General features: G+C 37.0%; 1 protein-coding gene across 1 annotated transcript in view; it reads left to right on the forward strand.

Moving 5' to 3' along the window:
- The window catches only part of RFWD2 (ring finger and WD repeat domain 2, E3 ubiquitin protein ligase), a 227,116-nt gene that overhangs the window by 38,549 nt on the left and 174,174 nt on the right, over positions 1–14,393 (forward strand). The window contains exon 3 of the mRNA XM_008582996.1: positions 10,567–10,626. Coding sequence (XP_008581218.1) covers positions 10,567–10,626 — 60 coding nt within the window. The remainder of the gene's footprint in view (positions 1–10,566; positions 10,627–14,393) is intronic.

Genomic DNA, 14,393 nt, shown 5'->3' on the forward strand with positions numbered 1-14,393 from the left:
GAGCTTGGAGAAACTTGTATTGAGTGAAATAAGCGCAGAGGGATAAATACCACATGTACTCAGTCATAACTGGGAGCTAAGAGAGAAAGAAGGAAAGAAAGAAAGACCACAGTGGTGCGTTGGACTTACAGAGGGAGAGAACATACCTTGGGATACGAAGTGGAATGGGTGAGAAGGGCGGAGGGGGGGGAGGTTGGGGATAATTGAATGGGGGAAAGGAGGTACAAATGCAATTTGTGGAAATGGGCACACTGCCAGCACGAATCTGTCCTTCACATTTTAGGCATGAGGGGTGATAATCAGCTCTATATCTCATGAATATTCATAGCCAATAAAAATAGATACAGAACATTTCTATCACAATAGAAAGTTTCCTCACGTCCCTTTACAGTCAATGTTTCCTCATGTCCTTTTACAGTCAATCTCCCCCATTCCCAGCCCAAGACAACCATCGATTGGGCATCTTATTACTATAGATTAGTTTTGCCTATTATAGAATTTCATGTAAATTAATACAATATATGCCCTTTTGTGTCTTACTTGTTTCACTTAGCAAGATATTTTTGAGTTTCAACTGTATTATGTGTTTATCAATAGTTCATTACTTTTAAAAAAATTGTTCTTTATATTTATATACTTTGAGTAGATGTATTTATTTGTCCATTCTGGGTTGTCTCTAGTTTTTGGCTATTACAAATGAAACTCTTATGAACATTTGTTTATGGGTCATTTTGTGGACATTCTTTTTATTTCTCTAATATTCCATTGGCCTTTAGGTGAGTTTATTAGATGTATTTTTCAGTTCTAGAGTTCCAGTTGATTCTTTATATATCTTCATTTTTCTCCTCATTATTTTTATTTATTTATTATTTTTTTTGTCTTTTTCCGTGTCCGGCAACGGATCGCAACCCTCAGTGTTGCCCCCATACCGGACCGGGACCGGCAACGGGATTGCAACCCTCGGTGCTGCTCCCGCGCCTCACTCAGCCAGTGAGCGGGAACCGGTCTGTATGTGGGATCCGAACCCTCGGGTGGGAGCGCCGCCGCGCTTCCCAAGCGGCGCACTATCCAGTACGCCACCGGGCTGGCCCTCTCCTCATTATTTTTATATATTTCTTTAAATCCTTTATCATATTTGATATATTTGTTTTAACATTCTTCTTTGCTAATTTAGTTATCACTAAATTTGTTTCTATTGACACTTTTTTTCCTGTTTATGAGTCACATTCTTCTGTTTCATGTCTTGTAATTTTTTTTTTTTTTAGTTGGATGGTGGACGTTGTAAACTTTGAGTGCTGCATTTTATTGTCTTTATGGTATTGGACTTTTTCCTGGCACACCATTAAGTGACCTGCAGATCAGTTTGATTTTTTTTTTTTGTCCTTTTTGAGACCGGCCGCACCGCACTCAGCCAGTGAGTGCTGTGAGCGCACTGGCCATCCCTATAGAGGATCCGAACCCGCGGTGGGAGCGCTGCTGAGCTCCCAGCGCTGCACTCTCCCGAGTGTGCCACGGGCTCGGCCCAGTTTGATGTTTTTGAAAAATTTTTAAATGAAACATTATTTTTTAGGAAGAGTTATGAATAGTCATTTTTTTTTGAGAGCTAGTTAGGCTGTACTACTAATGACCTTTCTGAGGTCTCTGTTGAATGCCCCAGGTTTTATAGCTTCATGGTCTACCTGATTTTGTGGAGTTTAAACTGTGGGCACATGTTACTAGTATTCAGCAACAAACTTGAGGAGAACTCCATGCAAATTTCTAGAGTTCTTTTTCCTTGTAGCTATTCTCTCTGATGTCCTGCCCAGAAACTTCTTTCTCCTTTCTCCTTTCTGAACTCTGCTTCTGTTCCGTCTTGGGCCTGTGAAGTGCTTCCAGGCAGAAAGCTGGGTCCGTGGTAGTGTTCACTTCATTTGTTTCCCTTCCCTCAAGGATTTTGGTCCTGTGTTGCCTAGTGTCCAGTGTCTAAAAGTGTTTGTTTCCTTTATTTTTATTCCAGTTTTCTAAGTGTATGTGGTAAAGGACTAAGTTGCTCCCAGTTAAGATTTGACCTCAAGTACAGGGTGAGTTAATTGTGTTTATCATTTCAAAAGCACATTGTCCATTGGCCCATGCAAGGCTCCTCTCTTGCTTTGCTTTATTTTATCATGTTTATTTGATTCTAAATTGAACTTTTTTTCTTTCCTTTATACTTTGACATTTCTGAAAATTGGCTTATGTGTTATAGTTGATGGGATCTTAGCAATCGCTGTTGGCTAGGTGGCAGTTGGATGTAGCAGTCATTTCATGTAGATGTGTGAAAATGTCTGCCTCAAAACTTGAATATAAGTTTCAGCAGATTGAATGAATGTCTCTTTGAGACAATTGTGAATACTGTTTTATTTCCTATGAACTACTTGTTTGTATGTAGGGGTGAGAGGTGGAGGAGGTTCTGGGATATGGTGAGTTAGACATGCTTAGCAGTATTCCCAAAGCTGGAGTCAGATGTAGGCTAGCTGGCTAAATGTAAAACTGGCTTAAGATCCCAGTACCCATGGCTTTTAGTTTTATTATGGATTTTTTTAATAAATGCTGCATCACCAAAATAATGGACCGAGTTGTGTGGAAAAATCTGTATATCAGTGACTTAGTCAAAAAGTGATTCAGAAAAGTTAAGACACTTGAAAAATAATTTGTAGGAAAACCCTAATTTTATTTCTCTGTCTCTGATATATTTACAAGAGTGATACATGATAAAACTTAAGTCTAAGTAGCTCTTTGGAGAAGCATAAAATAAAATTCTTAACTGATATGAAAATACTATATTTACTTAGCAGTTGTTTCTTTTTTAGTGGTGTATATTGGTGCATCTTATTGTTGATGACATCTTAGATCTTACTAAATAGGAGATTGTATTCCCCCCTTAATTTCTTCTCTATTCTCATTCTCCTAACCTCTTTTCTTAGTTTTCTATTCTATTGTGCTTTTTATATGTGTCTTTGAACATATGTATCCCTGTGAAATATATATTTTTGTATAATTTAAATTTATATGAATTTATGGTGACAAGATCTCATTTTCATTTTTATTTTCACTTAACAAAGCATCTAGCCATGTTGCTCCATGAACCTTTGGTTCATTACTTTTGCTGTTGCATGATGTAGCCAAGCATAATTTTCTTCTCCATTCTCAAAATGAGTATCTAGGCTGCCTTTAATTTGCTGCTGTCACAACATTGTTGCTGCAAGTATCCTCATACACATTCCCTTACTGACAGATGTGGACTTTTAGATATGTGTGTGTGTCTGTATACATCTACATACTATATACACATACACATACATAAATAATACACATGCCTATATATGTAACACATACATACGTGCATATACTTGGGTGCATAGATGTATATACGGTCATACACCATATAATGGCATTTGGTCATGTCATGATGGTGGTCCCAGAAGATTATAATACTGTATTTTTACTGTACCTTTTTTGTGTTTAGATATATTTAGACACCAGATACTTACCACTGTCTTATAATCGCCCATATTATTCACTACAGTAATATGCTGTACAGGTTTGTAGCCTAGGAGCCATAGGCTCTACCATATAGGCTAGGTGTGTAGTACATCATACCATCTAAGTTTGTATAAGTATACTCTTTGATGTTTATGCAACAGTGAAATTGCAAAAAGATGCGTGTCTTACAACATATCCCAGTTAAGCAATGCATGACTGTATCTGTATTTATTTACATATAATCTCAGGAATGGGATTGCTGGGTTATAAATATATGAGTACTTAATACCAGATTGCTTGCATGAAGATATATATCTGCATGAAGATTCTTGTTTCCTCATTTCCTCCCTAACGTAGTTAGTATTCCAATCTCCTGGTAATTTAATGCAGGTAAAATATTATTTTATTGTTTTAATTTGAATGTTTTAATTACTAGTGAGATGGAACATCTTTCCATGTACTTGAAAGGCAGTGTGTTTTCCCATTCTGTGAATTAGCAATTTGCATTCTTTCCCATTTTTTCTTGCATGTTGATTTATAGGAATTGTTTGTATTATTGTGGTGCAGGAGGTGTGAACAGTTCCAGGAATGGCTTTAATTCATTTGTGAATTCTTTCTTTTTGATGATGCTACTGTGTCAGGGGTCCATAAAAATTTGGGGAGATAACAAGTGTTAGTGAAGATATAGAAAAAAGGGAACCCCTCTACACAGTTGGTGTTAATGTAAATTGATGCAACGATTATGAAAAACAGGATGGAGATTCCTCAAAATATTAAAAATAGAACAACCATATAATGCAGCAATCCTGCTGGGATTCCACATGGTGAAGGGTGATCGAGCTCCCTGGGCCTTCTTTCTTTTCTTTTTATTTTTTTTTCAATTTAAAAAAATTTAAAAATTTTAAAATTTATCATTATACAATGTAGTTGATTTTTGTGTCCCTTTACCAATTCCTCCTTCCTTTCCCTTCCGCTCCCCCCCATCAGCGTCGTATCTGTTCACTTAACAAGTTCAAGGAATTATTGTGATTGTTGTGTCTTTTTTCCCCCCATTTATTTGTTTGTATATTTATTTATTTATTTTTATTAGCCTCCACATATAAGTGAAAACATGCTGTATTTCTCTTTCTTTGCCTGGTTAATATAATTTTCTTTAAGTCCATCCACATTGCTGCGAATGGTAGTATTTCCTTCTTTTTTACAGCAAAGTAATATTCCATTGTGTAGATATACCACATTTTCCTTATCCACTCATCCGATGATGGGCACTAAGGCTGGTTCCAACTCTTGGCTATTGTTAATAGCACTGCAGTAAACATAGGAATACAGGTGTCCCTTTGACATGATGATTTCCATTCTTCTGGATATATATCCATCAGTGGGGTAGCTGGATCATATGGTAGATCTATCTGTAATTGTTTGAAGAACTTTGATACCATTTTCCATAAAGGCTGCACCATTTTGTAGGCCCACCAACAGTGTAGGAGGATTCCCTTTTCTCTGCATCCTCACCAGCATTTATTATTCTCAGTCTTTTGAATATCAGCCATCCTAACTGGAGTGAGATAGTATCTCACAGTGGTTTGGATTTGCATTTCCTGAATGCTGAGTGATATTGAGCATTTTTTCATGTGTCTATTGGCCATTTGTATGTCTTCCTTTGAGAAATTGCCTATTCAGCTCCTTTGCCTGGGCCTCTTTTCTAATGGCACTAATCCCATTCATGAGAGTTCTGCCATCATGATGTGATTACCTCCTGAAGGGCCTCCTCCTAATACCATCACCTTTGGGTTAGGATTTCAACATATGAACTTCAGGGGGACACATATTCAAACCATAGCACCAGTTCTATCACTGATACATATTTTTCCATATTCTCTCAATGTGTATTCTTCCATTTATTGAATATTATATGTACTAGGCATTGTCCTGAGCACTTCATAGATATATTTTTAACCAGTATAGTGATTATATGTTATAAATATCAACCCAGTTCTGGAAATTAGGAAACAGAATTAGAAAGATTAAGCTACTTGCCCAAAGCCACAAAGCTATAAATAGCATAGCTTGGATTAATTTCAGTTGAATTCCATTTTTCTTGAAAGTCATGGCCTTTAATGTGATTAAAAAGCTAGCTATTGGTGAAAAGAAAGGAGACTTTCTTCTCTTTAATTCACATGTTACTCAGAAGACATCCCTTAAAAACTGCTGGTTTAAACTAATCTGATAGTAATTTTTAGGTATTGTAACTTTTTAGTGTTAGTGAAACACATTATATGACATACTGCAGTCCTGCTCTTTTTATTTTATTTTTTTTAATAAACTAATGGATGATATAGCTTTATGTGAAATAAACCTGTCAATTCTTCCAGTTTTTAGGTCAAAAACTTTGATATATTTTTATCTTATACCCAGCATCTACCCCATCAGCAAACCATAAATCTATCTTCAAAATATATCTAGAATCTGATCACTTCTCATCAGCCCCGCTATTCCCACCCTAGTCCAATCCAGAACCATTTCTCACTGATTATTACGGTAGCTTTCATAACCATTTCTACCCTTGCTTCTCTTTAGTTTCTTTCAACATGTCAGGTAGAATGATCTGGTTCATCACTGTGTCAAATCATGTCACTCCCCTGTTATAAATCCACCAATGATTCCTGATTTACTCACTGTAAAAGCCAGAGTCCTTAACCTTATGTAGACCATTCTTTGAGATGGCCCCTTATTATCTTTCTGGCCTCATCTTTTACTATTCTCCACTTGCTTATTTTACTCTATACTGGCCTTCTTGCTAATCTTTGTACATGTCAGGTACATTTTTTTTCATCAGAACATTTTGTACTTGCTCTTCTGACTGCTGGATTGCTGTTCCCCTATATTTCTGTGTAGATCATTTTCTCACTACCTTGAAATATTCAAGTGTCAATTTCTCATTGGGGCTTTTCTGAATACCCCGTATAAAATTGCAGCCTGTTTCCAAGCCCAACACTTCCTATTCCCCTTCCCTGCTTTATTATTTTCTTAGCATTTATCACTATCTAACCTTATTACATAAAATCTTTCTAATTTATCTTGTTTATCTGTCTCTTCCACTAAATTTTAAGCACTGTGAAGGGATTTTTGTTTGTTTTATTTACTTTTATATCCTGGCATTTATATCAGTTTCTGGTATGTAGTCAGTACTCAATATATAAATTGTTGAATGAGTGAATATTTAAGAAATTTGGGATTTTCTGGGAGAGTATTGGTAAGTATGCAGTTAGTTCATTGTGGGTGCAGTGGCCAGTCCTAAAAATGTCCATTGGTGGCACTGTTTGAAGTCTGGACTGACTTCCAAACCACTGGAATGTCTGTTAGACATTTTCCATCTTCTGAGCTTTATTGAATACACTGTAAAACAGACATATGATGGTGTTGTTACTCAAACTTATATTTATTTGGGACCAGAAAGATCTCTTTCTCCAGTTTTAAAGATGCTTTGCCATGGGTGCTGTTTAAAAGGGTGGCATGTTAATATCTAGACTATCTGCGATAGAAAATTTGGATATTTGCTATTGTCCACTCTTAGGGAAGAGTGTTTTCTAGTTGTCGCAATTGACCAGGAACTGGCTGGTTAGGTCAGTTGGTTAGAACGCGGTGTTATAAGAACGCGATGTTATAACATCAAGGTCAAATGTTCAGACCCCCGTAACTGCCAGCTGCCAAAAAACTCCAAACAAACAAAAAAGGAAGTTTCAGTATTGGGACTATAGAGATTTATCCAAGGGGACTTTTTAAAAATCAAAATTATGTATGGTTTAAAAAAATAGGATTAAGACAGAATGCCTTATAATGAAAAGCAACAAGCCTCCTCTTTCACCATTTCCAAGATAGTCTTTCCTCTCAGAAGCAATCATTTAAATTTCTTTAGCTGTTTCTTCTGCTGGAATTAATCATCATTGCTAGCTGCTGCTCAAAGTACATTACAGAGCTTTTGGTCTTTTTTTAAAATTACCCTGTGAGGTTGATACTGTCATCATCAGCATACTAACACATGAGCAAACTGAGGCACAAGGAGATTAAATAATTAATCATGCTTATACAGTTAATACCTGGAAGGGCTAGGATTTAACACAGGCATCATGACTTTATTACCTGTACTGTTTACTCCTACAGTATATTGCTTCCATTTCATTAAATATTATGATGGCATTATGGTTTCTTGATATATTCCTTGAATTTGTTGTGACAGATGAAGATTTAGCTTTTTTATATCAACAGTCTGGGGGCAAAAGGGTAAATGCTTGGCCGGGTTGTTCTGGGAGAGGTAGGAGGAGATTGGCTTCCTCTGTGTCAGTGCTGTTCCAGCTATCTGTTATTAAAGATGATTTTTTCCAAATCTTTTTGTCATAGATTGACATTTTAAAAAATAGAATGAAAATGGATTGCTACCAAAAAATAGAATTATAAAAAGAAATACAGTACAGCAGGCCCCATTTAAAAACTTATATTCAACAACATATTCTGTCAAATTGCTATAGAAAGTGAAGGTTCTAGGGCCGGCCCGGTGGCGCACTGCTACAGTGCGCCGCTTGGGGGTGCGGTGGCGCTCCCGCCGAGGGTTCGGATCCCACATACAGACCGGTTCCCGCTCGCTGGCTGAGCGAGGTGCGGGCGCAGCACCGAGGGTTGCGATCCCGTTGCCAGTCCCGGTCCGGTACGGGCGCGACACTGAAGGTTGCGATCCGTTGCCGGACACGAAAAAAGACAAAAAAAAAAAAAAAAAAAGTGAAGGTTCTAAACTTTCCGTTTTTGTACTTACCTCTTCAGAAGTTGGTAACACTTAGTTCTTTGAGTTCTTGGACCAGCACTTGTCCACTAGCCACACTTTGAATAGCCCTGCCCTGTTCATATTCAGGCTTCCAATTAACCCCTCTCTTTTCAATCACATTTCAATACTGCTTTTTATCATAATTAGCATCTCCTTGTATTGTGCCTCTCCTTGTATTGGGGTTATGCAGGGTAGATTGGCTTCCTTTTAGATTTTATTCTGTCTGTGGGTTTCCCTACCTTGATTCATCGGTTACTTCTGTATCTGCTTTTTGTCTTATGGGAACTTGTTCAAGTATCTTTATCGCTAACCATTCTCCTCCTTTTGTCCTTGTTAATGTGGCTTTAAGTCACTTTTTACTTCTTATCATTTTAATAGGTTTTAGGAGGGACGATAGGGAAATGTTTATGGTAAGTGTGTTGCTACTGTGACTTGGAAGTCTGCCAAAGATTTTTTTCCCTTTTAAAATTCTGAGCAGGTAATTGTGGAGACTTGGCATCTAAGGCAGTTAGATACTCTTGTGCAGGATGTACACTGAACAATCATCGTGTCTGGTCAGGGGACAGTTGGGCTTACAGTCTACATTTTCTCATTAAGGCTTGTGCCCTCTTATGGGCCTGTAAGAGAGAGTTCATATTTCTAATTCCACAAAGGCACCAAACCATTTGATTGTGGTGCTGCATCCAACTTAAGGGAGTGCCTTTTTTTATTTGCAAAGAGGTATATATGTCTTGATGAAGACCCTCAAATATTGAAATATCCCTTTCTCAAAATTGTATGAATTAGATATGTATTGTATCATATTAAATAGCTCCTGACATATTCAGTGAATTGGTTGTTGGTTCTTCTCTGCCCTTCCTTTTCCTTTAACCCCCAGATCTCAGTTGTCTTTCTCATGTCCACTATAGCCCATGTGTCCTCTTTTTTTTTTATATGTTTTTTCTCATCGTGTTGTAATCATGTGTAACATGTCTGACTTTGCCATTAGACTTTACATCCCTACATTCTAAGGTAGTGTTTATGTCCAGGGAATTTTTTTTGAAGGGATGAGTGAATTTTCATTTACAGTTTTAAGTGTCATTGTATCATCAGTAAGGATTGGATTTGTATGCCAGTAACAGAAAATGTGATAAACACTGGCTTGAGCAAATGAAGATTTACTTTTCTCATGTAATGAGAAGTCCAGAGGTAGGCAATCCAGTACTGACATAGCTGCTCAAGGATATCATAAAGGAACCAGTATCCTGTCTTCCTAGCTTAAGGTTTTGACTTCATGGTCACAAGATGGCTGTTGTATCTCTGGATGCTGCATCAGAGTTTTAGGAAGGAAAAAAAGGGAATGATAAAATGAAATGTCTTTTTACAAGGCTTTGTATTTTTGTTCAGGTAGAGTGTCTTCTCAGGGAGTGATTTCATTGGTCAGGACTATGTCATATATGGCTAACCCTAACTTCAAAGAAGGCTGGGATTTTGAATGTTCTGCTTTTGATCCTCTATAGGAAAGCAAAGGAGAACAGGATTGGAATTCTAGTAAAATATACTCAAAGTTTTGGAAAGTAGTATATGATAGTGGTTAAGAACATAGACCTGAATTTGAATTTTGACTTTGTTACTTCCTAGCTATGTGACTTTGACAGCTCTGTGTGCCTCAGTTTCCTTATCTATAAAATGCGTCTAGTAATAGGTACCTACCTACCTCAATGTGTTGTTGAAAGGACTAAATGAGTTAATATATGTCATGGGTTTAATGGATGTAGTTTGTTCTGTTTTAAGTATTGACTATCATTATTGTCTTTATTACCTAGAAGTATGTTGAGACTGGAATTGTAAATTTATCACCCAGGAAATTAGTTTTCCTTGGAATAGGAAAGAAAAGAGAGCATTTAGATTGGCAGGTCTACGTAGGTAATTTTGAATACTGGAAGAAGATGGTAGAACTTTCTTACAGGCTCTGTTGACTGCATTAAAAGTTATGGACTGAGTTAAAATATTGGAACCATTTAAATTTCCTCATTGAATTCATGTTGGAGCTTGCTGGCCGTTAGGGTAATCTTGAATACATTGTCATTTTACTGGCAATCCCCTAAAGTTCAGCTCAATAGAAATTTCATCACTCATCAATAGAATATATGAAGACATAGCTCTTAACTATTAAAATATGATTTCATTGGTATTGTTTCTGTCCTTTTCCAATTTGTAATCACTGTACTTAAAAAAAGGTATTAATTATCTTTCTATTTTCTTTTTAGCCCCATCTGCTTTGATATGATTGAGGAAGCATACATGACAAAATGTGGTCACAGCTTTTGGTAAGATGATTTTTTATTCAGTGAAATAGTCTTTTGACATTTTTTAAACTTATGTGTGTAAGTAACCAATGAGAAGCGAGGCTTTTTAATCTAATTTTGATTATCTTGTAATCATTGTTTCCTTGACTGATACATGTTTACAGGATTGACAGTTCAAGATAGTTGAGTATGGTTGATGCATAAATTCTGTGAAATATTTAAATTTGCCACAGCCTTACAAATGGATTTTAAAACTTTTGCATTTATTAATTGTTAAAGAACTTTGATTGTCATTTCAGAAAGTTGGGGGTTCTGGGTATTCAGGACGAAGTGTGAAGCACCAGTCACTCATTTGTGATAGGATGCCCAATAAAGCAGGCTGAGAAGAACATTGGAAAAGGATATAGAGGATTAAAAAGTTTTGTGTTCTCTTCTTTAACACTTTGCTTAGTGTTATCTTGAGGTTCTATCATGTCACATTAGCCTGTATTTAAAATTTTTTTAATTGTGGTAAAATACACATAATACAGAATATAGTCTTAACTGTAGTGTTAAGTATGTTCATATTCCTGTCTGGTTATCTCCAGAACTTTTTAATCTTGCAAAACTGAAATTCTATAACCATTGAACGACTACTCCCCATATCCACTTTGCCATAGCACTTGGCAACCATCATTCTACTTTCTGTTTTTATGAACCTGACTACTCTAGATACCTCATATAAATGGGATAATTTATTATTTGTCTCTTTATGACTGGCTTATTTCACTTAGCATAGTGTCTTCAGTGTTCATTCATGTTATAGCACGTGTCAGAATTTCCTTTTTAAGGCTGACTAAATAATATTCCATTGTATGTGTATACCACGTTTTGTTTATCCTTTTATCTACTGTTGCATACTAAAATTGCTTCTACCTCTTGGCTGTTGTGAATAATGCTGCTATGAACATGGGTATACAAATAGCTCTTTGGGATCCTGCTTTCAATTCTTTTGGATATATACCAAGAATTGGAATTGCTGGATCATATGTTAACTTTATTTTTAATCTTTTGAGGAACTGCCATACTATTTTCCATAGTGGCTGCATCATTTTATGTTCTCACCAACAGTGCTCAATGGTTGCGATTTTTCCGCATCCTTGCCATGACTTGTCATTTCTGTTTGTTTGTTTGATAGTAGCCATCCTAATGGTTTTGTAATCTGTGTATTTTTAATTCCTGTTTTTGTTTGTTTTTTGACTGGGAGTGGTACATTGTACTTGTGATGAGTCTTCATCATAAATTACCTACTTGGTTGGCGTATTATTTCAGCCTTGGTATTTCTGTTCTGTTCTTTTTTTTTTTTTTTTTTTAAGATGACCAGTAAGGGGATCTTAACTCTTGACTTGGTGTTGTCAGCACCACACTCTTCCAAATGAGCTAACCGGCCATCCCTATATAGGGATCCGAACCAGTGGCCTTGGTGTTATCAGTACCACACTCTCCCAAGTGAGCCATGGGCTGGCCCGTCCTGTTCTGTTCTAATAGTCCTTATGATCTAATTCATACTGAAGTTAGGCCCATAATTTTATGCTGAAGTTGAATAAGATATCTGACAGGTTGATATCCCTTAGTCATGAAGAGTATTGGGTGTCAACACCAGTGTGTAAGTTTTTTAGTTTCATCTGGAGCATGATGTTTCAGTGATAGGTATGAGGGTACTTCAAAAAGTTCATGGAAAGGACCGGCCTGTGGCTCACTTGGGAGAGTGCAGTGCTGGTAACACCAAGGCCATGGGTTCGGATCCTATATAGGGATGGCCAGTTTGCTCACTGGCTGAGCGTGGTGCTGACAACACCAAGCCAAGGGTTAAGATCCCCTTACTGGTCATCTTTTTTTTTTTTAAAAAAAAAAAAAACCTCATGGAAAGACTAGTATTATCTTTTAATTCTATTTTTCCACAAACTTTTTGAAGTACCCTTATATATCCAATCTGATAGTCATTGCAAAAGAAGTTTAGAATAAAAATAGCCTTCTTAGTTTGCATTATCTATGTTAGTTATTATAAAATAAAAAAGTATCAAAATGATAAGAGCAATGTATGTGCTTGGCTAAAAAAGCAACTTTTATTGTGCAGTAAGATGTAATGTGAAACGTAAATGTCCCTCTTCCCCTGGTATTTCTTTCCTACCTCCTCGGAGGTCGTCACTGGTAAGGAATTATTGTATATTCTTTGAAAATCTTTTTTCTGTTTTTTTTTCTGTTTTTTTTGAAGACCAATTTTGCCTTGAGTAATTTATATTTTCTTGTACATCATTGCATTGACTTTATGACTTATGAATCACTTTTTTCTCTGTATTGCTAATGAAATTGTGTTCATGTGGATTTTGCTTTTAGGCTGATAGATTATGGTCTTGGTCTTTTCAGGCTGATAGTTTAGCAATAGTGTTCTCTTTGGTCCATAAATTGACTCAGCACATTAGCCTTCCATAGGAAACCATTTACTTCTCTCAGAGATTTTGGATTTTGATTACTCTGGAAAATTGGCTGATCTGCAGTAGGCTTGGCACTATTGACATATTAGACCAGATAATTTTTTGTTGTGGGTGACTATTCTAGGCACTGTAGATTATTTAGCAGTGTTCCTGGCTTCTATATATTAGTAACTCCTCTTCCCCCAGCTGTGATAACCAAAAATGTCTTGCCCTATATTTCTTGGGGGTGGCAAAATTACCCTCAGGTGAGAACTACTGTTCTAGAGCTAAAAGAGCAAGCTCTTAAGGTTGGTAGACCAGGATTCTACTTCTGGCCCTAAAACTTCACTGACCTTTGTCCAGTCACTCCACTTACCTCTTCTTCTACCCCACTCTTGCTCCTCTTCCTTCTCTTCCTTCCTCTTCCTTCTCTTCTTCTCTCTTTTTCCCTCTTCATCCCTCTTCCTTCTTCTTCCCCCTCCTTCCTTTTCCTCATCCTCTTCCTACTTCTTCACTTCCTTTTCTTTTGTAGATTTAAAAGTGTTGAAGTGCAAAACAGATTAAGTGGAGTTTTTATTATTCCTGGTGTCCTCTTCTAACTTATATATTCACTGTGACATTTAAAAAGTTTCTGCATCAGTTCAGTAATCTAACTTCACTATGTTGTGAAGTGTAATAAATTACTGATTGACCTTATAACTGGACAGTTTTGGCCTTTTCAGTGAATCCTGTAATCTCCATGGTGTCTTTAGGTCATTGTTGTAAAGCCCCATTGGTTTCTTAAGTAGCCGTTTTTTTCTCACATTAAAACAGTTTAGGCTTAGATACTTGTTACAGTTTAAGTTATTACTATGTCATACCCTTATGTGACTATCTTTTAATATACCTACCAGAGAGCAGGTTTTTGATAGGATAGAGACTATAACATTGGCAGGAGCTAATAAAACTGGAAGTTGACAGTCTTTTTTTTTTTTTTTTCCTTTTTTTGTCTTTTTTCATGTCGGCAACGGATCGCAACCCTCAGTGTTGCACCCGTACCGGACCGGGACCGGCAACGGGATCGCAACCCTCGGTGTTGCTCCCACACCTCGCTCAGCCAGTGAGCGGGAACCGGTCTGTATGTGGGATCTGAACCCTCGGCGGGAGCGCCTCCACACTCCCAAGCGGCGCACTGTAGCAGTGCACCACTGGGCCGGCCCGGAAGTTGACAGTCTTAATGTTAGGCTTGCTGTACTGTGAAGCTTCTTTGCAGTTTTATTTAAAGCAAAAGTTCATAAGTATTTATCCTATTCTAACATGTGAGGCCTATGGAACTTCAGTAATTAACAGCTTGTT

The sequence above is a fragment of the Galeopterus variegatus genome, unplaced genomic scaffold, assembly GCF_000696425.1.
Source record: "Galeopterus variegatus unplaced genomic scaffold, G_variegatus-3.0.2 Scaffold2789, whole genome shotgun sequence".
NCBI lineage: Eukaryota > Metazoa > Chordata > Mammalia > Dermoptera > Cynocephalidae > Galeopterus > Galeopterus variegatus.